This window comes from Cricetulus griseus, chromosome 3 (genome assembly GCF_003668045.3).
Source record: "Cricetulus griseus strain 17A/GY chromosome 3, alternate assembly CriGri-PICRH-1.0, whole genome shotgun sequence".
Lineage (NCBI taxonomy): Eukaryota > Metazoa > Chordata > Mammalia > Rodentia > Cricetidae > Cricetulus > Cricetulus griseus.
Window position 1 is genome coordinate 268,424,644 of NC_048596.1, and position 26,789 is coordinate 268,451,432.

The 26,789-nt window shown below is 49.1% G+C and overlaps 1 protein-coding gene across 1 annotated transcript; it reads left to right on the forward strand.

Moving 5' to 3' along the window:
* Positions 1–22,795: 22,795 nt before the first annotated feature.
* Positions 22,796–25,646, forward strand: Barx1 (BARX homeobox 1). The gene is made up of 4 exons (XM_027410038.2): positions 22,796–23,018; positions 24,661–24,952; positions 25,036–25,120; positions 25,482–25,646. The coding sequence occupies exons 1-4, from the start codon at positions 22,796–22,798 to the stop codon at positions 25,644–25,646; spliced, it is 765 nt and encodes a 254-aa protein (XP_027265839.1).
* Positions 25,647–26,789: the final 1,143 nt, after the last annotated feature.

Genomic DNA, 26,789 nt, shown 5'->3' on the forward strand with positions numbered 1-26,789 from the left:
TTCTTGGTAGGGAAAACCAAGTAACGAAACAAAGCCTGGCCTTTACCAGATGCCTGTCCTGGCCTGCAGACCACAGAGGATCTTTCCCCTCAGTGTTCCAAATTAAGAGTTTTAAGATTAGATGCTATTACTGCTACAATTTCCACACTAAAGAAGGTTCAGAAGTGGAGGGAGGTATAGATAGGCTGTGTGCATTGGATCTCTGACCTGGCCATGCCTGCAAAGCCTCACTCTGAAGGACAGTCCTGAGTTTGATACCCAGCTCTATTCAAGGGAAGCCATGATAGATTGGGGGTCCGGTAATTGCCAGTTGCTTAAAGACATTTCACCTTTGGCTGAATGCTAACACAGTTTAGTCATAGATGAATGTGGTCTAGCTTTACCTTGGATGGGAAATAAATGGTCACTTGAAAGCATGCTTTGTTTCTTGGTGGCCTAAGCTTTCATTTTATTGTGACACTTCTGGGAAAGTGGCCCCTGATTTTGTCATATTCGGAGACCTAGTTGGGTCTGGGGATGTGTTATAGTGTACAGCACTGACCTGGAGATTGTGTGGGCACCTGTACTACTGTGCAGAGGAGAGAAAGTGTGTGGGTGTGGTTGCATTGCACATATCACTGCAGTTAGATCCCAACACATAGGTCCTCATAACTCAATGCACTTTCATGCCCATCTTCTCACTGACACTTACAAAGCCCCATGAAGTATTTATTCTTACCTACAAATGAAACACCAGCTCTATGATTAATGCTTTGTCCAGGTGCAGAGGGAGTGAGCCATAAAGCCGATTACACCATCATCTGTATGATTTCAGAGCCCTTGTGCAGTAGGTAGGATTCTGTCTTCCAAGACTCCCCACCCCACTAACCCATGTTCACATCCTATATAATTCTTGAGACGATGAACTTGATGGAATTCATTTCCATTGCTATGGCGGTAAATGTGACATGGATCAATTAATACTAAGAAAGAGAGACCAGGGGCCTGGAGAGAGGGCTCAGTGGTTAAGAGGATTGGCTGCTCTTGCAGAGGACCCAGGTTTGGTCCCCAGCACCCATACAGTGGCTCACAGCCATCCATAACTCCTGTTCAGGGGATCTGATACCTTTTTCTGACCTCCATAGGGAACAGGCCCACAAGTGGCAAAGAGACATACATGCAGGCAAAACATTCATACAACAAAAATAAGTAAAGATATAATATTTTAAAAAGAAAAATTATCAGGGTAAACATGACACAATCATCTGAAACTTTCAAAGGTAGAGAGTTCTCTGGCTGGTAGTGGCAGCAAAGATCAGAGGTTCAGAGAAGAAAAGAGAGTCTGTAGCTGTTTTTGCCTTGGAAGTGGAGAGGGCCTCTGAAGAGCTGAGAGCAATCTTTGGCTAGAGCCCAGCCATAGAGCAGTACCTTGGTCCTCCAACTGGAAGGAAAAGAATCCTGCCAGCCGGCATGAGCTTGGGCCCTCCCCAAAGCCTCCAGGTGGAATAGCCTCCCTGGCATTCTGATTTACCTAAGTGAGACCTTGACTGAAACTGTGAGCTAGTGAGTGGTTGCTGTTTTAAGCCTCTAAATTTGAAATAATTTATGCAGTAACAGAAAACCAATACTCCTTGTTTTTCTTGTTAAATTTTAGGACTTGGAACAAGTCTTTTGCTTTTTCTGGTTCTAGTTTTCACATGATTTCTGTATTATTTCTTAGGTCTTCTCTAGCTCATATGATACTGAGGTAGGGGTGTGTGTGTGTGTGTGTGTGTGTGTGTGTGTGTGTGTGTGTGTCTATATACGCTCTTGGAGTCAATCCCTAGAGTCCTCCCCCACATACAGTTATTTAGGTTAATCATAGTTACTGCCCCATTGTTGTTGTTTTAAGACAAGGTCTCTCACTGGCTTAGAACTTGCCCATTAGAGTCTGTCTGGCTAGTGAGTGCCAGGGCTCCACCTGTCAACGCTTCTCCAGTGCTGGTTTCACAAGTGTGTGCCACCAGGCTCAGTTTTTTTGTTTTTGTTTCTTTGCTTTTAATGAGAGTCCTGGGGATCGAACTCAGGTTCCTCATGCTTGCATATAAACACATTGCCAGCTCAGCTATATCTCTATCCCCAATTCTTAGATTCTTAAAAGTGTCATGTTTAGTCTCGGGGGCCATAACAGAAGAGGAGGCAGAAAGATTGTAAGAGCCAGAGGCTGGGGAAGACCAGAGCTGAAGTGTCTTCAGGACATGACAGAACCACTACAGTCATGAACTCACAACTGTGGTTGTTGGCCCAAGATCAAGCCAGTGAACATTCTAGCATGGAGAAGGAAGGGGTTCATGAGCCCCCATCTCCAACTGAAGAGTTATGGACAGCGGATAGCTTTAGGGAGGGACAGTCCATTTATTTACAGTTTGATCGCTGATTGGTTGGCCAGGCTTCAGTGGTTGTCTTCATATCCACGTGTATATGGGCGGCACAAATTGGATCTGATAGGTTGTTAAACAAAGTAATAAAGAGCATGAAGTTGTGTGGAGAGATAGGAAAGGGGGAGTGGACCAGGGAGGAGGTAGAGGGGAGAGTGGGAGAATATGATCGCAATGCATTCTATGAAATACTCAGAGAATCAAGGAAAAGTACCTTAAGCGCTTTGTTTTTGCAAATATTGAAAGAAAACAGTGCACCTGAAATCCATATGCAAATGAATGGCATGTAACATAATTGTGTCAGCAAATGGCCTCATGGGCTGTCATTCGGTAGTTCCCCGTGAAAAGTTATATGGTATTTTAGGGCACCCTGCTATGGATGTTGAGAATGAAGAATTTCTGATTCCTGACACCAACAGCTCTCCCATGGAAGACACATTGAGGTGGGGAAACGAGGCTCCTAAGTGTACTGAAGCCTCTGTTGAAGAATATATACGATCTGTGTCCACATAGACAGTGACTGCAAAGTGGCTTCTGAAGCCCAGAGGAGGGAGTACATGTCATCGGAGGTTATAACACTCGGGCTGATTGAAGATAAGGGATTGGCCAGGCCATTGGCATCAGAGCAGTCCACACCATGAACAGCACACAGGAAGGCACAAGAAGGAGTGTGGCTGTACAGGTCAGCCCTCCTGATGCTAGCGTCCAGGGGTGTTCAGTATACGGGAACTGCTGGCAGGGAGGATGCCTCCAAAACACTGGGTGGTGAATGAAGAAAGCGTCTATAAACAGAGCTCCTCTGGACCAGATTCTGCCTCCAGGTTCAAGCTGTATAGCCCATACCTTTCATCCTCTATTTAATCTTGTGCACAGCCCCAAAGAAGGAAACTATTGTTGAGCTTTGCTTTCTGGTCTTAGGATTACCTTTGTTACTGAAAAATTGATAATATATTGACTGTACACTTCTCAGGCTTCTTGACGGTTGCTCCCACATGCAACCCAATGCAAGGTCCTATTAGTCTGTCCTGAGGAGTCTGAATCACCCAAGAGCTGATGAGATGACTGGAATGGTAAAGGCATTGGCTGCCAAGTCTGAAGACCTGAGCTCAGTCCCTGGGACCCACACGGTAGAAGGAGAGAGTCAACTCTACAAAGTATCCTCTGACCACCCACACACACACCAAACAAATGTAATAAACACTGAAGGGGCCTGGTGAGATGGCGCAGCTAGTAAGAATGCTTGCTCTCAAGCCTGGACCCGCATTTGAACACCAGAGCCCACACAGAGGGGAGAGAGAGACAGAGACAGAGACAGAGACAGAGACAGAGACAGAGACAGAGACAGAGACAGAGAGAGAGGGAGAGCTAACCCCCACAGGTTGGCCTCTGACCTCCACAATTCATGGAACAAGTTCCAGGACACCCAGAGAAACCCTGTCTTGAAAAAAGCCAAAAAAAAAAGAAAGAAAGAAAAAGAAAGAAAAAAGAAAAGAAAGAAAATATAAAGAAAGAAAAAAAGAAAAAAATAACTTAAAAATGACTTTGTTCTAAATGTGAGTTACAGAATCACAGAGCTGAATCAAGAATCGACAGGTGCAGGCTCCTTGAACACAGAGCCCTGCTGCTCCCATCTTAATATTATTTAAAGCACCCAGTGCGGTTCTTCCACAGCAAGTGCTTAGTGTTGAGTGAAACTTAATTGAGAAAGGTGAGATTAACGTCAAATAAAAAGAAACAGATTATAATACAACCTTTGTGTGCTCAGAGGGGAATGCCACATTTGTGGCTGTGTCTAGGCAGAAGTCATTTCACCATTGATGACTACGGGGAGGAGACCCTGGTAACTCTGCTTGGCTGCTCCCTGAGATGCTGGTTCTGCTGTCTTAACAATGACTGTCAGACAGGTGCAAGCATCTCCCATCGTTACAGCAGATGATGCACACTGTAGCAGAATAGAGTCAGGAAAGACACTTAACCTTAGTAGTTGTGGGTTAACCCGTTGTGTAGTTTTTGATAGGATGAATTTCTTTTTTTCCAATTATTTTCAGTCTAGAAGAATCTTTAGAAATTACTTGTCTGCTGTGTGGTTTACATTTAATCTATTCATTGAACAAGTGTGTGTTGAATACCTGCCATGTTCACTCACTGGGCTGGTTTATAGGTTTGAACTGCGAAAAAATATCCATGTGGTTCTTTATTTACTAATTATTAATCTAGAAGTCAGAAATCCCAGAAGAAGGGTCTAGAGAGATGGTTCAGCGGTTAAAAGAACTAGCTACTCTTCCAGAGGGCCTGGATTGCCCACAACTGTCTGACACTCCAGTTCCTTGGGAGCTGACACCCTCTTCTGACCTCCAAGGGCAACAGGCATGCAAGTAGCACACAGACACACATGTAGGCAAAATACCTATATACATAAGATAAAATATAAATAATTTTTAATTTAAAAAATTTTTTAAGTACAACATAGTAGCTGGGTGTGGTAGCACACACATTTGATTCCATCACTTTGGGGGCAGAGGCAAGTGGTTCTCTGTGAGTTTGGTCTATATAGTGAGTTCCAGGACAGCCAGTGAGACCCTCTATATACATACATACATACATACATACATACTAGCTGAGGACTAGGTGTTCTGGTAGTGTACACTATGAGAACAAACCTAGTCCAGAGGTGAGATTCTCTGGGGAAATGTTATTTTAGGTGATAAAGAAATGTGAGTTAACCCAAGATCTGACTGTTTCACACAGGCGTACATGCAGGCAAAACACCAATGCACATAAAATTTTTAAAAATTAATAAAAAAAGAAAGAAATGTGAGTTAAAAGGGGGTGGAGGGAGCAAAGACTGAGAAAGATCCCAGGTCAAAGGAATAACGACGTTAATGTAGAAAGTTCTTAAGAACTTGAGAAATCAGAACTGAGTTTCTAAAAGAAGGGTATTGTATCTGAACAAGAGTAGAGAGATTTCCATCTTGGACCAATTGCATTATTTTCTGAGAACATCACCATCTTGTGGCATGTGGCTGTAAGTGCACATATAATGTCAAGTGTCTTGGCCACCATCTCTGTAGGATAAAGTATTCCTTACAATGTAATTTAGCCATTGCAATTCCTTATTGGACTGGAAGGAATGGTGTGAAGCTTGAAACCCTATAGACATAAAGTATCATTTATTTTTTATTTTAATTTTATTTATTTATTTATTTATTTATTTATTTTGGTTTTCTTGAGACAGTGTTTCTCTGTGTAGCTTTGGAGCCTATCCTGGCACTTGCTCTGGAGACCAGGCTGGCCTCGAACTCACAAAGATCCACCTGCGTCTGCCTCCCGAGTGCTGGGATTAAAGGCATGCGCCACCAACACCTGGCTTTATTTTAATTTTTAAAATGTGTGTGTGTAAGCATACAGGCGTGTGCACTTGGATGTGGAGGTCAAAGGTCAAGACTGGCTGCCTTCTTTGGTCACTTTCCATCTTACTTTTTGAGGCCATGTCTCACACTGAACTGGAATGCACTGACTTGGCTAGGTTAGCTAGCCAGGAAGCTCCAGGGTTCTACATGTCTCTATGTCCCCGCTTCTGGGACTACAGATACTTTTCACATGTGTTCTGGGGATATGAACTCAAGTCACATGCTCGTGTGACATGCACTTCACTGATTAAGACGTCTCGCTAGCCCTTGGATGTAAAGTATCTTTCGTACTAGCGATAAATCAGTTATCTCAATACTATAATAATAGTTTTATATTTATCCGGCTAAGGTCTCCAGTACTCTCAAACTCTATATTAAAAGTGTTAGATACCTCTGCCTATCCCTCAGATACCTCCCAAAGCAGGGTGTAAACTGTTATAACATTCTGGATCCCAGTCCCTTAACCCCAGACTGTCTCTCCTAGCTGAGTACATTTAACCACTGCTGTTGATCCCTTAGCCACATTAAGAACCTTCGGGGGGGGGGGGCTGGAGAGATGGCTCAGAGGTTGAGAGCACCGACTGCTCTTCCAGAGGTCCTGAGTTCAATTCCCAGCAACCACATGGTGGCTCACAACCATCCGTTATGAGATCTGGTGCCCTCTTCTGGTGTGCAGATATACATGGAAGCAGAATGTTGTATACATAATAAATAAATAAAATCTTTAAAAAAAAAAAAAAAGAACCTTCGAGTCATCTTCCGTTCTTTTCTCTCTGCTTCCTGACCACCTGGCTTGCAGACTGGACCTTCTCAGTACCATTTGAGTTAACGTGATCTCCCCCCACTTTTGTTCCAATCGCCTTGTCTCAGCCCCTGCTGAGGTCACTGTACCAGCCTGCATGATTGCTTTTAGTCTGTCTAGCACACAAGAAAACCTTCTAAATATAAGTCTCATCATGACACTCACTCTTCAAAAGTTTTTATTTTTCCCCATAACAAGTCTAAACGGCCTAAGATGGTCTCAAGGGGCTTCATGGTCTTGCTCATTCTCTCTTCCCACCCCCACCTTCCCTTCCTTAAACCCTAATTGTGCAAACTTTGACCACCTAGTCTGAGAAACCTAGCCCTCTCTTGCCCTTTCCAGGTTCCTCCTTCCTTTCTACATCCTTTACGACGGCACAGAGTTACTAGTTCTTCCGGGAAGCTGTTCCCCAGTCTCAGTCCCAACCTGAATTAAATGTCCATCCCGAAAGAGGATTATGTAACTGCACATTGTGGCTTATAGGGTGCTTTTACATAATAATTATTTCACTTCTTCCAAAATGCTAGCTGTACATCCACTTCATAGATAAGGAATGGGGAATTAACCTCCAAGATCAGGCATCTGGATGTCAAAGAGGAGAACCTTGGTGACTTTGTACCTATTGGAACCAAATCAGAGAGCAGACGGCGCATGCTCCAGTGACACTGCCACAGGTCCAGAAACCATCCGTCTGTCTTTCATATCCCGGCCCCTTCATTCTGATCTTGCGTAGCAGGAAGCCACCATCTGTAGTTCAACACTTCAGGCTTCGGGATGTATTTTTAAAAGTTGAAAATGTCATTTTTTTCCTGGCATTTGTGAAAGAGGTTCCAGAAATGAAAGCCAATTAGGCAATGACTTTGTTGATTAATTCATCACTTAACTAATGTGGAAAGAACACTTTGAAATAGTCAGATGAAAGACCTGCATAAGGGCAGTCAGAGCAGAATGCCTTCTTGATGTCCCAGGCTCTGGGGTGTGGGCTGTTCAGAATAGAAACCCTGATTGAGTTGGCAGCAAGAGGTCCCATGGAGAATGAAAACAGAGCCCACCCCTGCCCCTTGGCCTGTGATGCTGCAGAAATGGTGGTGGTTAATTGGAACCTCTGTGAGCCTCTTCTCATTCAGCAGGACAGTCACAGTCCTGGGCTTATGGAGTGGCCAGTTTTTGGAAACTCTTTTGACTTGTTGCTGGACCTCCATAGAACCTGAGTGCCTTAACCATGGGTTATGAGGTGGCCGTGTAACCAAAGCTTGCGATCACAAAATGGCATTGTCTGCCAACTTACTCATAACACTGGGTGGGTGGGATAGCAGTCGTCATTGAATAATGTCATAATCCCATTTCCATTGCTGTGATAACGATGCAAGGTTTATGACAAAAAGCACATTTGAGGAGAATGGGTTTATTTCAGCTCACAGATCCAGGGTGTAATGCATCATTGCAGGAAGTCGGCCGGAACCCAAATCAACTAGTCATACCCACAGTCAAGAGCAGAATGAAATAAAAACATGCATGCTTAGAATTCAACTAGCTTTCTCTACACTTGTGCAGGCCAAATCCCTAAACCAAGGCATGATGCTGCCTGTGTCCAGGCTGGGTCTTCACTTAAGGCCATCAAAACCATCCCCCGTTGATGGCAAGTTGGCAACTGAAACGAACCATCACAACTGTCAACAGTGTACAAGAAGCCAACCTAGCACTCGTGGAAGGTGAAGTCGCTTAAGCAGGTGACTGAGGCTTCTTCAAAACTGACTGTCATTCAGCTGTCTTCTCTCGACCAGTACGGGCCTTCGGGCCTGTCATACTGTTCCTTACAGCTGATTAGCTGACGGGAAATTGGAGTCTGTTTCGTTTTAATGTCCACAAATGAATAGATACAGCACCATAGCCCCATTTTTTCAAGGTTTTGTTGCTTTGCTCTCTTTCACCCCCACTGCCCAGTGCGTAGGCTCAAGCCTGGGGCCCTGCATATGTCAGGCAAGGACTCTCCCACTGACCCCAACCCTAGCCCTTTGCTCTGCTCCCTGTCATCTCCTCCTACTTACTTTAGACTTCACTTTCTCTTTCTTTTTTTTCTAATCTACTCATAAAAGCTTGGAGCATTGGTTTTAGATGTTTGTTTTTTCCTAGAAAGTCATTCCATGCACTAAGCCCCTTCCTAAGCACTGCTTTGGGCACACCGAACTTAATTTATGTGTGTGTTTTGACGAATGTATTTTGATGTGCCAGGGATTGAACTCGGAACCTCTCATACTAGGCAAGTGTTCTGCACCTACAACTCCAATTTTAATGTGTTGTTTTCACTTTTTGACTTTGTGTATATGTGTGTGTTGGATAATTTCCATTGTATGGGATTTTTTCCAATACTTTTCTGTGGTTAATTTACAATTTAATTTAGCTGTGGTCAGATACCATGCTCTAAATGACTAAAATGTTTTAAAAATATATTCACACTTGGTTTTCTACACAGCATCTAGTCTATGTGCACTTGAGTATAATATGCATTGCTGTTGAGTAAATATTCTATCAATGTTAATTTAGTCAAATTGGGTGGTAGTGGTGTTCCCATATTCAATCCATTTTTCTTTCAGTGTGCACATGGGTTGTGTGTATGTACAGGTTCACATGTATTTATCTAGCTAAATGTGCACACATATGCAGGTGGAGGCCAAAGTCAACCTTGGATATTGTTCCTTAGAACCATCCACCTTGGCACGCACACGTGTGTGTGTGTGTGTGTGTGTGTGTGTGTGTGTTACATGTAGGCACATGTCTGTGAAGATGCACATGAGTGCATGGACATGCAAAAGACATAGGTTAATGTCAGATGTCTTTCTCTACCACTCGCCACCATATATATATATATATATATATATATATATATATATATATATATATTTCACTAACCCTGAAGCTCACTGACGAGTACCTCACTGGTGAGCTCACTGGCCAGATACCAGACTAGTTGGCCAGCAAGCTCCAGGAATCCTCCTGTCTCTCCCACCCTGACCTGCAGGACACCAACCTGGGGCAAGAGAGTCAGGGATAAGGAATGGGGACAAGAGACACAGAAAGAACGACCACAAGACAGGATTCTCATCAAGTGGCAAAACTTTACTTTTCTCAGGCTAGCTTATACAGTCAGCAGAGCAGGATATGGGGAGGGGCAGAATGGGTTGTTTGTGCACCAGGTGTTGGAATAGGCAGGATATTAGGAAGCCACAAAGAGGATGTTTGGCCGGGTAAAGAATTCATGAGTAACAGGTCCAGGAAGGGTTGCCTAGGTGACTGAGCCTGTGGGTGGAGGACTGGGTTAAGTTGTTTCTTTTCTTGAGCTGAGGTTCTAAGGAGCTGCTATGTAAAGGTTAATAAACAACTATGTGGCCGACCAAGAATGGCCTAGGGTCTCATGCCAAGCCCTGAGATTTGGCTCCCAACACCACCCCAGCCTGGGATTCCACATGCTCAGCTTTCCTCCAGGGTGCTGGGGATCCAAATTCAGGTCCTGTGTACCCAGCAATTCCTTTACTGACTAAGCCATCTCCCAGCGCAACCTTGGTTTTTGAGGGAGATCTTTCTCTGGGATCTGGAGGTCAGGGATTAAGCTGGGCAGACTGGCTGGATCCTCTGTTCTCTTCCACTCAGGTGTTGGGATTATCAGTATGGGCCACCACGACTGGCTTTTTACATGGATGCTGCAAGCACTTCACCAACTGAATTATCTTTCCAGCCCCAACATTCCATATGCTTGCTCATTTGTATTTTCTTTTGACAAATCTTTTCTATCAGTTGATCTGAGCAACTAAGATTTAAATCTCCAGTTATAAGGGATTTTTTTTTCTGTTTCTCTGTTTTGCTCTGGAATTTGTGTTGGATTTTTTTTATTTTTAAGCTACTAATATATGTTTCTCTATTCAAAAGAGTTTGTTGTAGAAGGCACAATGTTGAGTTTTGCCTAATTATCTATGCATATTTCTATTTTTTCCATTTAGTGTGTTTAAACCACTTACATGTGATTTAATTCTCTGTGTGGTTAGATTTGACTCTCCTGTGTTACTTCTTAATAGTCTTTTAAAGAGTTATTTTTCTTTTATGAGTATGGATGTTTACCTGCCTGTGTATCTGTCCACTATGTGTATGCAATGCCCATTAATGCCAGAAGAGATAGTTGTGAGCCATCAAATGGGTACAAGAAACCCAACCCTGGTCCTCTGCAAGAGCAACAAGTGCTCTTAACTACTACGCCATTTCTGCAGGATCAAGTCTACTGAATTACTTTTAAAATGTGGGTTTTGTTCCTGTTTTCCTTCTTTGTAGCATTTGGGGGGGAGGTAGCTATTTTTATGATTTAATTTTTTTCACATCAAAAAGCTCTGCTTGAGTCTTTTTAATATTTCCTACTTTACCTCATAATATTTTTATTTATATCCTTTCCCACACTTGTAAGATTTCAATAGTTGTTTTAATGATCCTATCTGCTAGTTTCATTGCCTCTGCTATTTTTCAGTCTGTTTTCAATGACTGATTTTTGTTGTTGTAGTTTGGCCCAGTTATAGCTCATATTTTATTGTTTCTCTGCGTATGTAGTAATTTGCGACTGGATACTGGCCATTCCATTCTAAACGTTATTGTATTGTTTAGAAACTATTCCATTGGTCTGGATACAGGCAGTTTATCTGCAGAACAATTTGATTCTTTTGATGCTTGATGTCAGCATCATAATTTTGCTTTTGGTTTGTGTATTTTGTTTGTTTTTCAAGACAGGGTTTCTCTGTATAGTCTTTGCTGTCCTGGAACTACTATGTAGACCTTGAACTCAGAGATCTCCCTGTGTCTCCCAAATGCTGGGATTAAAGGCGCATGCAGTACCGCCTGATTCATAATTTTGATTTTAAAGTGGCCCCAGAGCAGCTCATATCCTAGGAAATTTTGATCCACTTCTAAGCATGTCCCTGGTGTGTGGCCTTCTGCCCATCATCACATGTTATCAGGTCGATGGACTCCCAACTCTTTCCACCCTGCCTCCCTTGAAGGAATTGCTCTGACTGAGAAGCCATAGGTCTTTCTGCGATTTCTAGACCTCTTCCTTTGCAGGACAACTTTCTGTCCTAAATTTTCCAGCCTTTTCAATATCCTCAGACCCTAATTTCTCTGTCCTCATCATCTGTGTCCTGCCCTCCACCACCCTTGGAACTGCTCCAGACAGGCAGTGTGGCATTTGCCTCTCTCCTAAAGCTGCTGTCACTGTGCTGTTTCTACAGTGTGTTTCAAACCTGTCTCTGACTCCTCCCCTTACTCCTGCTTTCTCGTCCCTCCTCCCTCCTCCTCCTCCTCCTCCTCCTCCCTCCTCCTCCTCCCTCCTCCCTCCCAGAAGCACCTCTGTCTTCAGCCTGTCTTCACATTTTCTGTGCTGTGTCGTCCCCTCTGGTGTCTACACTTACATCCCAAGCTCAACTGGCAACTTTGAAAGGCTGGCTCATTACCAATGGGTAGAATAGTGCTGGCAGTTTTAACAAATAAGCCCTGGTCCCTGCAGCTAAATTCAGGGCAGTTTGTTGCTTGTCTGGTGTGTGTGTGCTGCTGGTCTGAGGGAGAGGTCACCACACAGTGACTTGGGGACCCAGATTCCTTCCCCCCAGATCTTCTCCACCCTGCTTGATTGATTTGGCTAGGTTTTCCTGTTTTTCCCCAGGCTGACTTTGAACTCCATGCAATCCTCCTGCCTCAGCCTCCAGAATACTGGAACATCACATCTGGCTTTGAGTCACTCTCTGTCATGGTAAGACGACAGCCGATGGACAAGAAGCCTCTGAGACGAGCAGAGCATGGACCCTGTTAATGCCACACAGGCCCTTCCCTCACCCGCCAGCCTGGCAAAGGGGCTTCCCCAGGTAGCAGCAGGTGTTACAGGGACACAGAGAGGTCTTGGCCCCCCAGGAGGCAGGCCTACTGATGTAGCAATGCTGAGGTTTGTTCCTGGTTGGTGGTGACAAAGAGCCAGCTGGGGCATCCTGACAGACAGGATCTGCTGAGTTGCCTGCTGGTCTCATGAGGCTGAAGTCAAAGTGTCTGCCCTGCTGTGGCCTCTGCTCAACCAAGGAAGTATCTGCTTCTGAGATTACTTGGGTGGGTGGCAGACTCTGAGTCCTTGCTCCAGGATTCTGGCCATTAAGACCTCCACTTCTTCTCCAAGGCCTCCAGAACATCTCTGACCTCAGGAAGGCCCCTAAGGCTTTTTAAAGGCATTGTTCAATTAGGTCAATGCAATTAGGTCCCTTTTTCATAAATTCAGTCAGTTATCTAAAGGCTCGATCACATTTACATTTACCATAAAGGTAGCGTAGTGTGAACTGTGACTCCTACAGCACTGGTAAGACATACCTTTACCTTCAATCTGATAGGTCATGCAGGAAATGGACACCAGGGGGCAACCTCAGAGTCAGCCTGCCGCACGAACTTCCCTGCTTCAATAGACCGGCAGCAGAAATAGTAGCAAGCCAGTGAATTTCCAATGTAAAGTGGGTTTTGAATGGGAAGCACAAAGATAGAATGTGTTTCCTCCTTCTCTCCCACAGGTTGCCGATCGTCTCAGAAAGGGGCACACAGACATTAAAGAGCTTAAAATAGTATTCTTTCTGACCCCATTTTTTTCCTATGTGAACAGACGGGAATAATCAGTAGGACTGTTTGTTGGGCACAGTTTTCTACTTCCCCACAAGCTGTGCAGTCTTCTATGGCAATCTTCTTTTCCTAGACAGAGATGTGATGGGACAGGGAGGGGGCAAAACCAAGGGCTTGCCCATGGGAGAGGTCCATTCTCTGGGTATCGTAAGCCACAGCATCTTGCTCTCTGAATGGGGATGCCTACCCTGCTGTACGAGCTGCCTCCTCGGCCCTTGCAAACTCTGTCTGATGGTCAGGTCGTGAAACTCAGGGCAGAACAGCTACTCCAGCCCATCTCAACTCAGCACGAGGTAAGGCCCATGGTGCTGAATTCAGATCTGGGGACCAAACACAGTGGTAGAGACATCAGGGTAGCTTGTGCTTCAGGACTGAACCTCAGTAGCTTTGGGGGACAAGGAAAAGTCGGTGTGGAGTCAGAAGGTGGCACTGTGGTATCCAGAAAATGGGTCACCACCTCCCATGCCTCCTTGTTTGCAAATTAAGGGTGAAAGTATCCATTGCTTGCCGTATGTGGTAACACACACCTGTAATGTCAGTACTCGAGAGACTGAGGCAGCAGGATCACAAGTTGGAGGCCAGCCTGGGATAAATATTGGGACACTCTCTCTCTCTCTCTCTCTCTCTCTCTCTCTCTCTCTCTCTCTCTCTGTGTGTGTGTGTGTGTGTGTGTGTGTGTGTGTGTGTATCTGTCTCTCTGTCTCTGTTTGTGTATGTGTCTGTCTGTCTGTATCTGTGGGTGTGTGTCCTTGTGTCTGTCTGTCTGTCTGTCTGTCTCTCACACTCTCTCTCTCTCTCTCTCTCTCTCTCTCTCTCTCTCTCTCACACACACACACACACACACACACACACACACACACGGGGGGGGGGGGGCGCGTGTTGCAGCTTCCTTGAGGGGAAGACATGGGAACAGGGAAAGCTCCTAAGTCTGACATTGCTTGAAGCATGAATACCCTGCTGAAAAAGCCATACGTTTACCTCGTGTGCTTCTGGAAGTAACCGGGACCTTGAGCTACACTGTGCAACATCTGTGGGAAGGTGGCCCCTGCCTTGCCATGCCCATGGCCTTGTGTCATCCCTGCAAGCTCCTGGTCCATCTCAGCAGCTGGGCTGTGCTCCCTGAGAGCAGATTAAATGTTTCTTTGTTTCTGAAGCAGTAAGACAGAACATGGCCAGGGAAAGAATGGACTAGACTGTCTTTCTTCTTACAAAAAGTTTTACTTAGGGGGCCACTGGAGAGAGGGCTCAGAGGTTAAGAGAACTCGCTGCTCGTGCTGAGGACCAGGATTTTGTCCTAGCACCCACATGTTGACTCACAACTGCACATAACTCTGGCTCCAGGGGCTCCAACACCATCTTCTGGCCTCTTTGGAAACCAAGCATGCGTGTGGTACAAGCAAATGCAGGTAAAACAGTCACACCCATAAAAATAAATAAATACACGAATGTTTAAAGATGTTTTACTTAGAACTGAGGCTGGAGAGATGGCTCGGTCAATAAAGAGATTGAACACAAGCATCAAGAGTCAAGGTCAATCTCCAGAACATAGGTGGTGACACCTGTAATCCTAGTGCTGGGGAGAAAGAGACCAGAGGATGCCGGAGGTCATTGGCCAGCTGGTCTTGCCAAACTGGGGAGCCCCAGGTTCGGTTAGAAACCATCACAAAAATAAGATGCAGTTCAGTAAGGAAAGACACACAATATTGACCTCTAGCCTGCATGTTTGTCAGTGTATGCATGTAGACACCCATGAACACAAACACACACACACACACACACACACACACACACACACTCTCCCCCACCCCTGGCTCCTGACAATCCCTGATCCATTTGTTTCAGGAGGCTGGGCTTTTTTAGGTTCCCTGTGCTCAGTGCTCAAACATTCTGGTTTTCCTTTTCCTAAGGAAAGATGTCCCCAGTGAGTCTAGTTCAGACAGAATGTGGCCAGCAGAGGGCAGAAGAACCCTAGAAGATGAGGGGGTGGAGCAATGAGAGCACTTCTGAGCAAGATTTCCTGGAAAAACTCTTAGTTGGTTCCCATTTATAATAGCCACTCTTCTGTCATATTCTTTCCCTTTGCCTATTCCTTGCAAAAATTTGTCACTTGGCAGCTGCAAAGGCTCAGGGCTTGGGAAACTCCCAGCAAGTCCGGGCCACAGCCCCCTGTCCATCTATGTTTCAGCAGCTGGAGGGGATTTAGATGGAAGTGAGGGAGATGGGAAAGGATGTGGCCTGGATGGGCACTCCCTCCTCAGTGGTGGCCTTCCCCAGGACTGACGCAAGGTCACTGAGCTCTCAGAAGACTGCCAGGGCTGCCACTGAAGGGAATGAGCACCGTGTCACAAGGAGTGTGCAAGGAGTTGGAAGGCAGGATAAATAGCTTAATTCCAAAGTTTTTTGGGTTTTGTGGGGGTTTTTTGTGAGAATTGATTGAGAAGATGGAACTGGACTTGGCAGTGCATGCCTGTAACCCCAGCACTTAGGAAGCACAGGAGGATGACTAGGAGTTTAAGGCTAACCTTGGCTACATAGAGTAGTCCTGCCTGGTCTACATAAGACACCAACAGAGACAGGGAGGAAGGGAAAAAGTAAAAGGAGACATTGGAGAGATGGCTCTTTGGTTAAGAGTACTGGCTGCTCTTTCAGAGGACCGGGGTTCAAATCTGAGGACCCCTATGGCAGCTCACAACTGTCTGCAACTCCAGTTCCAGGGGATCTGACACCCTCACAGACATACATGTGGGTAAAACACCAATGCAAATTAAATAGTAATTTTTAAAGGCGATATTGGGAGGCAGAGGCAAATGGATCTCTGTGAGTTCAAGGCCAGTCTGATCTACATAGGCAGACTCTAATTGAAACCTCATTTGGCTCAGAGTTTGGACATGGAATTCTCAGAAAGAACATTTTTAAATTGCTGAAAATCCAGAGAAAGGCAGAGGCGATCATTCCTGGGACTCGGTTTGTAAGGGCACTGTTGTACAAACAGGTGCTTCCCTGGGAGTGGGCAGAACTACTAAACAATTTTTTTTAAAGCTAAGATGACACTCTGAACACAAGTGTGTGTGTGTGTGTGTGTGTGTGTGTGTGTGTGTGTGTGTGTGTTGCAATCAGAAGAATTTATTCTAGCCCAGGAATTGGTGGATGGTGATCCTTTGCCTGACTTCATAAGGCAGATAAGCCTAACATGGATCTTACAATTTTCAGTGGTTGAAAAAATTCAAGATGAGAATAATATTTCATATGTTAAAATTGTGTCCAAGTCAAATTTCAGGGCACACAAACAAAGCTGAACTGAAGCAGGGCTGAGGCTGCTCTGCAGCAGGCCACATGACATGAAAAGCATAAGTTATTTTGTTTTGTTTTTAACTTGTCTGGTTCCTTATGGTAAAAGGCTTTTGGTATCTTCTGGAGGCTGTTAAGAGTGGGCAGGAAAGTCTTCAAGGGAGACCCCTTGTGATGAGCACCTGTGATTCCAGCCCAGAGCCAATCTCAGCAACACAGCAAGTTCAAGTTCAAGGCCAGCCTGGGCTACAGGAGACGGTCTCAAAAACCAAGAATAAGTAAATACCCGCCTCTTTCTGTCTTGTGTGTGTGTGTGTGTGTGTGTGTGTGTGTGTGTGTGTGTGTGTGTGTGTGTTTTCAATTTGGGAAAATGAGCTATGAATTAAAGTGAGGGGTCCTTGGTGCCCAGTGAGGTGACATGTGATCAGTTAAGCCTGGTTTTTAAGGCCATCCCTGACACCACAGTGAATTTGAGGCCAGCCGGAGCTACATAACCCTCGGGTATAGAAAGGTGTGATGTGAGGAGAGGGTACCCAAGAAAGCGCAGGGCCTGTGGAGGTAGCACCAACCACAGTCCTAGTGTGAATTATCTCCTGTCATTTCGGAAGGGCAGCCTTTATTCATGGTAGGAGGCTGGTCCTGGACTTATATCTGAGTAGTCGGGCAGCTGTGTCTTCTTCACACCTCTGGTAGAACCCAAATTCCTGACTAAGGCAAAAGCTTTGCAAGGGCTGGCAATGTCCTCCCAAGGCGTCTCAGGTGTTCCTAGAAGGGAAGAGCAACCAATGCCACCCAGGGGGGCTCCTCTCACCTGCATCCCTTCTCCTGACCAGACTTGTATCTAGAATGCTGTCAGTAAGGACCATGCAAACACGAATTCTTCCAGCGAGGGCAATGTGGCTAATGCTAGCCCCTGGACTCCCACTTCTCACCCCAGGGCCAACTCCTTATGGTGTCCAGGCTATAAGGAGACCCTATCCCATAGACAAGCTAGAGAACCCTTCAGGGGCTCTGCGTGGTTAATCCCGTGTTAGAAGCTATAAAGATGCCCGGGTGTTGGTAGCGCATGCCTTTAATCCCAGCAATCGGGAGGCAGGTATCTGTGAGTTCGAGACCAGCCTGGTCTACAAGAACTAGTTCCAGGACAGCCTCCAAAGCCACAGAGAAACCCTGTCTCGAAAAACACACAAACAAAACAACAACAACAACAACAAAAAAAGATGCAGTAAAGATGTCTGCATCCGGAGGCAAAGGCCTTTGTGATGGCCCCTACTCTCGCTGTTAGAGAGAATGAGGAACTATGATTTAGCCATGCAGAGGTAAGGAAACACAAAGGTGCAAGGGATTGAGTGATAGAGTTGGGGAAATAAGAGGAGGAAATGGATAGAGGGGAAAGAAAAACGAAAGGAAGGGAGTAAATGCAGGGGCGTTTTCTAGCTCGCCTTGCCTCCTCCACCTCTCTGGGGGCCTCATCTTTTCCGCAGCAAAAAAGGCTTTCGTGGAAGGCCACTCTGTGGCTTTGATTCTAACCGCGGCGACCAGAGCCTCTAGGACTTTGGCAGACCCCGAGTGCCAGCGCGGTGACCGGGCACCTGCCCACAGGGGACTTAGAGTGTGCCTAGGGACCTTCACCACGAAGCCGCCTCTCAACCCCGAAGCGACTGGAAGCCTGCGCTTCAGACCTCTTCTGGCCCGGCAGTCTCCCAGGTTCTGCACTCGCTGCCTAGTGGAGGCGATGTGAGCTGCTCCTCTCCCAGCAGCTGCGGCCCATGCCACAGGACCGCAGAGTCAGAGACCGCTGCATCTCCCAGTGACCTGATTCTTACTTCTACTCTGGGATCCCAGGTCGCACCAGAAGCCGCTAAGGGCAGCCATGGGTGTGAAAAGAGACAGGACCAGCGAAGGATTGCCAGGGACCCTGACTACCGAGAACCGTTTCCTCGGAGAGTCCCATAGATGTACCCTAACTTAAATTTCCAAAGGAAAACACATTCTTAAACAACAAACCCTACGAAACAAAAAAGGAGCCAATTCCCAAGATCGAATCTGCAAAGGCATTCCAACTTCCAAGTTCCAGGAAGTCAGAAAAGTTTCAAAACGAAAGTCCACACGGACATCGAACTAGCCGAAGAATTATGGAGACCGACTCTCCAACGAAAAAGCAATTTAGATGTAATCTCTGAGTGTGGGGACCGCGTAATTTTATATCCTCGACGGTTTTGTGTATTGAAGTCAATCTGATGACCTCTTTCTAGCAAAGTGCATGGGGCAGACGGCAGCCTGCCCAGACCACGCGTTGCCCTCTAAATCCAGGAGACCTCGGCTCCTCGGGCGTTACGCATCTGAGGCTTAAGCCGGCCTCCTCGCCGAAGGTCACTGCCACTGCCACCGTGGCAAACCTGCCTGGAGTCAAGAGGCAGGCTTAGAGAAAGAAAACACCAGATGAACGAACTCCATTTGGGGTTCTCCGGGGTGTTCCTGGAAAGAAAACTTACCCAGAGCGCCCTGGGAGTGTGGCGAACTTGGGGAAGCTCAGAGTTTGCTGTGGACTGGGGATGGGAATCGGAATCCCGTCAGGTGGTTGTCAGCACCCAGAGGAGAAGTAACCATTTGAAGAAATCTTCCTTCCAGCCACTCCAGGTCTCAAATTCTTTTTGCTGAGTGAGGTACATATCGATTGCAAGTGGAAAGAAAAGGAGACAAAAAGAAACCTTCAAGGTCCGGGGAGGGCTGGAGGGGAGCCCCACTTAGAAGCGCCCTGATGCTGGCCACTGGCCTGGCCTGGGCTGCTCTATTTGCCTCGTGGCACAGGGATCGGCTGCAGAATACGGTCCCTCCTGCGCGTGCTTGGGAAAGAAACTGCAGCTGGAGTTGGTAGGGATCGCAATCTCACACTCACGCTCTGGGGCTTGGCTGTTTCATCGGGTAACCCTCTCTCCTACCCGCCACAGCCGGCTGAAGTCCTGGGATCCTTCGGGCTCGCAAGTGGGAAAGGGGACGGGTTCCGCTCGAAGCCCCCTCTGGTGAGGAGATTGCGTCGAGGACCCCCTGCTTCCTGGAGTCCCCATTAGCAGGCCACCCGGGAGGGTGGCTGGTCTGGGGCGCTGAGGTCACCTTTTCCACGGTGCTTGCCTCTCCCAGAGCGGCCAGTTTCCGGGATTTTCGCTTAGGCGACAGCGGGAGGCCCTGGCGGGTCTCCGATTCAAGACTCAGAGACTGCACCTCTAGTGGGGGACGACTCCCCTTCTTTCCTTGTCCTCATGTGGAAGGGGGAACCCCTTTTCTGGTGAATCCCCTTCCAGCCTGCCAATGCAAACTTTCTAAACAAAGGGTCCCTGACGACGTTTCTTTGCATTTTTTTCGCCTAAAGGGGGTTTGTTCTCAGGTTTGCTTTAGGTTCCCTCGGACTTTAAAGAATGTACTTCGAAAAGATTGAGTCAGGGGCTCGAGCTGAAAGGGTGGGTGTATCAGGGCATAGACTGGCTTTCAGCCTTTAGTGCCAGGCAAAGCTTTTAGCCCTTGGGGGCCTCATTCCCAGCAGGCACGAATCATTGCAGGCATTCAGCTGGGCGGCTTGAAACAGCCCTGGCCAGAGTCCAAGGAACTGCGGGACTCGGAGGTGGGGGCGGGAGAGGGGCACACCTGTGGAATGAGTGAGGGTGGGTCTGCATGTGTCTCCTGACTCTCCACATCTAGAATTAAGGCCTTCATGTTGAAAGTGAGCCCCCTCTGCTCAACCTGACCTGAAGAGGCTTACTGGCAATAAAAACAGATTTGGTGACTGGGGGGAATCGGCCGTGTGAGTGGTCTTAGTGTCTCAGACCCCAGATTCTAGGGCCAATCTTGAGTTTTGAGAAACCGCCTGAAACTGGAAGAGGGCACAGAGGGTGCACAGACGGGAGACTTCAGTCAGGATCAAAATAAGAGGAGAGAAGCCAGGGTGAGGGCTGGCTGCGACTAACCCCCAATAGAAACCACTCGGGGCTATACTTCCAAAGCCCAGGGGGAACTGGAGGGGAGGAAGGGAGGGGCCTGATGTTCAGCCATCTAGGGATGGGCAGAGTGGAGACAGTGGAGGCAGGTGGAAGGGCCTTCATTCTGGCATGGACAGGGGACCACGGGAAGCCGTTTTTACTCCTTGGAGTGCCTGGGCCAGTACTTGGTGGACTCAGCTGTCTTAGAAAGTAAGTAGTTGAACTACCCATCCAGACCAGGGAGCCATCTGGAATTGCTGTGTCCAGAACAGACGACGACTGTCCTCTCTGTCCAGTAGGAAGGAAGGTGACTATTGAATCAACAAAAGTGGGCAAACCCTTGCCACTCCATCGGGTACAGTAGGTCTTACTGGGTGCCATACCACCTTTTCTGAAACAGTGATTTTGGCTAGCTGATCATCCCCTCTGGCTCAGAAAGTCACTAAATAATTGGTTGGGCTGTGGGAAGGGGCTTTCAGGGTCTAGCTCTCACCAGAACATCTGGAAAGGAGTTCTTTGTCCTCTTCCCAGCCTCATGGACAATGGATTTTGGCCATCTCCTAATGTCTCAGACGGTGTAGTCCAGGGCCTCAGAGGCCCCCTGTCAGCGGGCAGAAGAAGTGATTTCAAGTTGGGAAGGTGCTGGGATGTGGGTGTGGTGAACTCAATTTCCCAAAGGTGAGGACTTGGGCTTTGCAGAGACCTCACACTGGAAGGAGTGGCCTAAGACAGGAGTCTAGTCCAGGAGGCACTGACCGTCAGGGTTGGATAGAGTGGAGACCAGTGGAGACAGAACACAAGACTCCAGACTGGGCAGGTGGGAAGCGCGGCAACTCCTCCTGCAACCTCCTGGGGGACACGCCATCCTTTTTTGTCACCCTTGAGCCACCTGTGTAGCACACCACCCTCCTTCCCTCCCTTCCGGGAGCTCACACTTTCAGTTCCCACAAACTTCCTAGAGCCAACTGTCAGTTTCTCCTCCAGACAGGAGGCAGCTCAGAAAGTAGCAATAAATACCAAGATCTAAGGTCATAAACTCAACAGTTTAGCTTGGAGAACTGGCGTGCTAAGGAAAAAGAGAAAGATGGAAACTCATCATCCTTAGTCCTGTGAGAGACTGGACTCCAGACTCTCAGAGCACCCCGTGAATACCCGCCCCCAAATCCATCCATTAACAGGTTTTCCTTTTTGTTCCTCCAAACTAAGAACAGGTGAAGCGTTATGCTGCCTCTTGTTTTAATTGAGGGAACATAGCTCAGCGCACCGAGTCTAGCGGTTGCCAAGGAAAATGTGTCCAGGTATGCTTAAATTCGAAACCGAAGGAAATTCCTAGTTGGGGAATCTTTTTTTTCTCTCTCAGGGCAGCTTCCAGGGAGTTGAGACCAGAATGGTAAACTGAGGTCGAGGTGGACCTTGAAGGGTGGTGGCGCAGAGGTGTGGTGACCACCCTGCGAATTACACCTCTGTGTACTGCTGCGACTCACCCCTATAGTATCCCCCAGTCCTGGGGAGGCTGCTTAGGGCTACCCTTTTCCCTGATGAGCTGCGAGGCTTTTGCCCCTCCCCCTCCTGGTCTCTCCAGCCCCTCCCCATCCCACCCAGGCCCCGGCCTTGCTGTTCCGCCCTCCCGCACCTCGGGCTCTCTCCCCACTCTAGGTCCCAGCGCACTTACGTCCAGGAGGCGTCTTGAACACCTTCACCTCACTGCAGGGTATCCTGCGCGGTCCTTGCTGTCTGCCACCAGATTCCTTCTCGCCTCTCACTCATGAGCCCTGATTCGCTCTTCTCTGCAGTGTCCTGTCCCCGAGGCTGTCCTCTTGGGCGCGCGCTTCGCTCTTTCTCCCTTGGTGCTGTCCTGCCTGCCTACATCCCAGGGTTCTTTCCCTCCAAACCTCCTTTCCTCCCTCCTGGCTCCCTCCCTCCGGCGCGGCCTAGGGGGTGGGGGGCGGGCGGCGCGGGCGGGGCGGGGCAGGACGGGCGGGGCGAGGCGGTGACGCGGGGGCTGGCCGGGCTAGAGGCGCGGCGGCGCGGGGCGGGGCGCAGTCCCGGGTCCGACTGGCCGAGCCCGCGCGCCCCGCCCGCGCCCTGCGCCTCCGCCCGGCCAGCCGGCGGGGGAGGGGGCATGAGCCGGCGCCCGCGCGCCGCCGGGAGCTGCGGGCCGGCCTAGAGCCCCGCGCGGGCCCCGCGCCCGAGCTTAGCCGCCTTCGCTGCCAAGCCGCGGGCGCATCCGCGGGAGCCGCGATGCAGCGGCCCGGGGAGCCGGGCGCTGCGCGCTTCGGTCCGCCCGAGGGCTGCGCTGATCATCGACCGCACCGCTACCGTAGCTTCATGATCGAAGAGATCCTCACCGAGCCGCCCGGGCCCAAAGGCGCAGCGCCTGCGGCCGCCGCTGCCGCCGCGGGCGAACTGCTTAAGTTTGGCGTGCAGGCGCTGCTGGCCGCAAGGCCCTTTCACAGCCACCTGGGTACGTGCAACCGGACTGGTCTTGACCGGAGGGTGGGAGTCGAGTCACGAGGCTGCCCAGAATCCATCCTCTTTCTCCTCTCTGTTCCTGGAGCGACCTGGGATGCAGGCCCCAGGCACATCTCTTCACACGCTCCAACTGGGAAATAGGGGGTATGGGCAATGGGCTGCGCAGAAACCAGGCCTTATGTCTTCGGGCCGGGCCAAAAGAGAGTTTTGTCCTCTGCTTCAGGGCAGCTTCGGTTTTCCAATCGGGTGATAGGCCAGGGACAAGAGCCTGTATCCCCATCAGGAGCAAAATTAGCCAACCGATCTCTCTGGATCAAAACGACTTCAGTCTAGGGAAGCCTTGAGTTTCGTGGTAGAGGGTTGACTGGGCATGGCAGTAGCTGCCCAGACTGAGAAAGCTGAGTCCTCTGGAGAAGAGGGTCATGTCTCCCAGTACTGGGTACTGACGGCCCATGGCATCCAGGAGCCTCCCAGAGCCCGCGACAAACCGAGGCCTCTGCGGCAGCCAGGATCTCCCTAGGCCTTGTTTGAGGGAAGAGGCCTGGTTGTGAGCCGCTGCCTGCTGGACCCTCCACTTCCAGGTCAGCTGGGCTTCCAAGCGTCTTGAATCACTCAAGGCTCAGACCTTTTCTGTCTTGGTCTTGTCTCTAGGGGGATTGTGGGGCAGCCTGTCCTGTTCTGCCTGCCTTCTCCATCTGGGCATAGGGTTTGTACATACTCTCTTTGGTTGACCTCAACTCCGTCTTTTGATGGAGTTGACCTCTCCCCTCTCCCCTCTTCCTTCTAAGATTCCCTTCCCACTCTTTACTGTACTCCCTATGCCTACCTCACCCTGGTGGGTCCCTTGCTCAGAGCCACTCCTTTACGAGAAGCCTACCAGGAAATATGAAGACTCCAGCTCAGCTAGCGGAATTCAGAATCGGCACCAGCCCCCGTTTTGACCTGGTGGCAGTCAATCCAGCTTGCCTGTTTGAGGTTCATCTGGTTCACAGCCTCCTCTGCCCTCCACTATCAGCGGTTCTGTTGAAAATTCGTTTGAAGCGGGCAAATAACCAGTTTAGAATTAGAGAGCATGGCAGATCTTCACGGAGGTTTTTTTTTTTTTTTGCGGGGTGGGGGAGGGGAGCCCGAACAGAGAAAACAAGGAAGACAATTTTTGGGTTCAAAGGATTCTTTGGCGACCCTCCGGGCCTCAGTCGGCGGCGTTGTAAATTGCAGCACAGTGCCGGGAAAAGCAAATGCTCACATTTCCACCGCATTCTTTTCCGAACACAAAGCCCCCCACCATTCCGAATTCACCCGGTTTTTCCCCTTTGGTTTCTCCTTTTCACAAAAGGCGTGCTCTATGTCCTGCAAGCAGCGAATTTGCTCTTAAGAATCTGGAAATCTCAGGGGCAGCTGGGGCATGGGAACGCCAGAGCAGAGCGCAGAACAGAGCGCTGGGGTGGGAGGGATACTCCGTCCTAGACTTCCGGGGACACCTAGGTCAAGGAGGGTCTCCCAGGACTCAAGTTCTTGTTCTCCTCAGGAGTGGTGGGCTCAGACCGAGCTCAGGCATCCAAGCACCACAAAGTGCTTAGGCCTTGGAGGCTCAACTCCAGCTCACCCGGCTCCTTTCTTTTCTCCCCCTGCAGCGGTGTTGAAGGCTGAGCAGGCCGCAGTGTTCAAGTTCCCACTGGCACCGCTCGGCTGTTCTGGGCTGGGATCGGCGTTGCTGGCCGCGGGGCCTGGGATGCCCGGCACCGCAGGCGCGTCGCACCTGCCGCTGGAGCTGCAACTCCGCGGGAAGCTGGAAGCAGCGGGCTCTGGGGAACCTGGCACCAAAGCCAAAAAAGGACGCCGGAGTCGCACTGTGTTCACGGAGCTGCAGCTGATGGGGCTGGAGAAACGCTTCGAGAAGCAGAAGTACCTCTCCACCCCTGACAGGTAGTGTCGGTTGAGGCTGGGTTCAGGGAACAGTAGGCCGGTGGTCGCCTGACCTGCTAAGGGTGTGCGCTGCTCTTTTCCAGAATAGATCTAGCTGAGTCCCTGGGCCTGAGCCAATTGCAGGTGAAGACGTGGTATCAAAACCGGAGGATGAAGTGGAAGAAAATTGTGAGTGTGACTTGTGGCTTCCGGTGTGCCGGGGTTTCCCGAGCATTGTCCCCGGTGTCCGCCAAGGACTGCCTCCCCACCCTCCTCACACTAAGACTCAGTCCAGCCCACCTAGTGTACTCTGCTCTTTCTGTTTGGGTTCTCCATGGAGCTGATGTTCCTCCCTTCCCACCCCAAGCATCCTTGGCGATTTCTAACTCCTACACCTTGGGTTCGCGCTCCCCGGCAGCTCTTTAACTTTAGGGCTTGAAGCCATGGGTGACACCTTGGTTGGATCCTCCGCTCCCACCTGGGCCCTGGGCACCGGGTGGTCCTTGGTCTGATCCACACCTCACCCTGGTACTGTTCATTCTTGGGACAGGTTCTGCAGGGTGGAGGCCTGGAATCCCCTACCAAGCCCAAGGGGCGGCCCAAGAAGAACTCCATCCCCACGAGCGAGCAGCTCACAGAGCAGGAGCGTGCCAAGGAGGCAGAGAAGCCAGCAGAGATGCCCGGCGAGCCCAGCGACCGGAACTGCGAGGACTAAGTTCGGCCGGGGGGTGCGGCGCCTTCGGCGGGAACCCAGGAGCTGGCGCTTCCGTGCCCATGCCGTTTGCTTTCTAAACATTTCATTACTACTTTGAATGTGGACAATTAGGGGCCAAACAAGGAAGGACGCAAGCCTGGAAGCAAAGCCCAGGTCTCAGCGAGCTCCTGTCTCTGTCTCCAGTCTGGGAGAGTCGTGTCCAGCGTGGCCAAAGCTTCTCGGAGCTCCGCGGTGCCTGGCGCTCCACGCGCATTCACGCCCGCTCCTTGCCCACACCTTTCCCCGGCCTCCAATTGGCCTTCTGGGCCCGGACACCAGCAGGCACACACCCGCTTCCGCGCCTTGGGGACCGAGCCTCAGGGTGCAGGCCTCTACGGCTCTGTCCTGCAAAGTCGGCTCCTGGAAGACCTGGCAAATCAGCTGGTGCCCGGTCCCTATGTCGCTGGAGTTTCTACGCACCTCTTGCGAAGACGGTGACTTTTTTTTTCCAATAAAATATTTTGACACAGCGGGGGGGCTTGATGGTGGTCTGCGAGGGATGGAGGGGTGGTGAGGTAGGGAGGGCACTGGAAATTGGAACATCCTCCCCTCAATGGAGGTTCAAGTACTGCAGCAATTAGGTTACTTTGGAATAAACACTGGGTGTGAGGCACCAGGATGGACTCTTCCTTCCTAGCTGTGTGTGGGGGGAGGGGGGTCACCATCAGTGATCAGTGTCAGTGACAGCAGTAGGCTACCAGTCCAGGAGTGTCCTGGAGCCTTGAGCCATTTAAGCTGTTGATTAGGTCTCCCGGGACTTGACCTCCGTGGTCCTTATGATGTTCCTGGCCAGCTCTTTTGAGGTGGATGGGAAGCCCAGTGTGTCTTAGGCAGTCCTACTGAAGGGCATAACTCAGCAGGGAATGCTCACTGGTGCCTCTCTCAACCAAAAAACGTCTCAGCTGTTTGTCCTTGGGGAGGGAGTCGACCATATAATTTCTGTCTCTGTGGTTGGGATCATGGTGACCACTGGATGGGAATGTACCTAAATCTCAGAAAGGTGGCAGCACCTTGACCATGCAGTTCCAGACACAGTAACATTCAAAGCCAGGTCCTCTCAGGGTTCCAAATGCCGGGAGGTTTTGCGATATGGTCTTGGTTTTT

Bases quoted from the DNA above. Each gene is read 5' to 3' on its own strand.
- Barx1 (XM_027410038.2), top strand. From the start codon at position 22,796: ATGCAGCGGCCCGGGGAGCCGGGCGCTGCGCGCTTCGGTCCGCCCGAG. The intron at 24,953-25,035 runs GTAGTGTCGGTT...GCTCTTTTCCAG, and splicing joins TACCTCTCCACCCCTGACAG to AATAGATCTAGCTGAGTCCC. The intron at 25,121-25,481 runs GTGAGTGTGACT...TTCTTGGGACAG, and splicing joins GGATGAAGTGGAAGAAAATT to GTTCTGCAGGGTGGAGGCCT.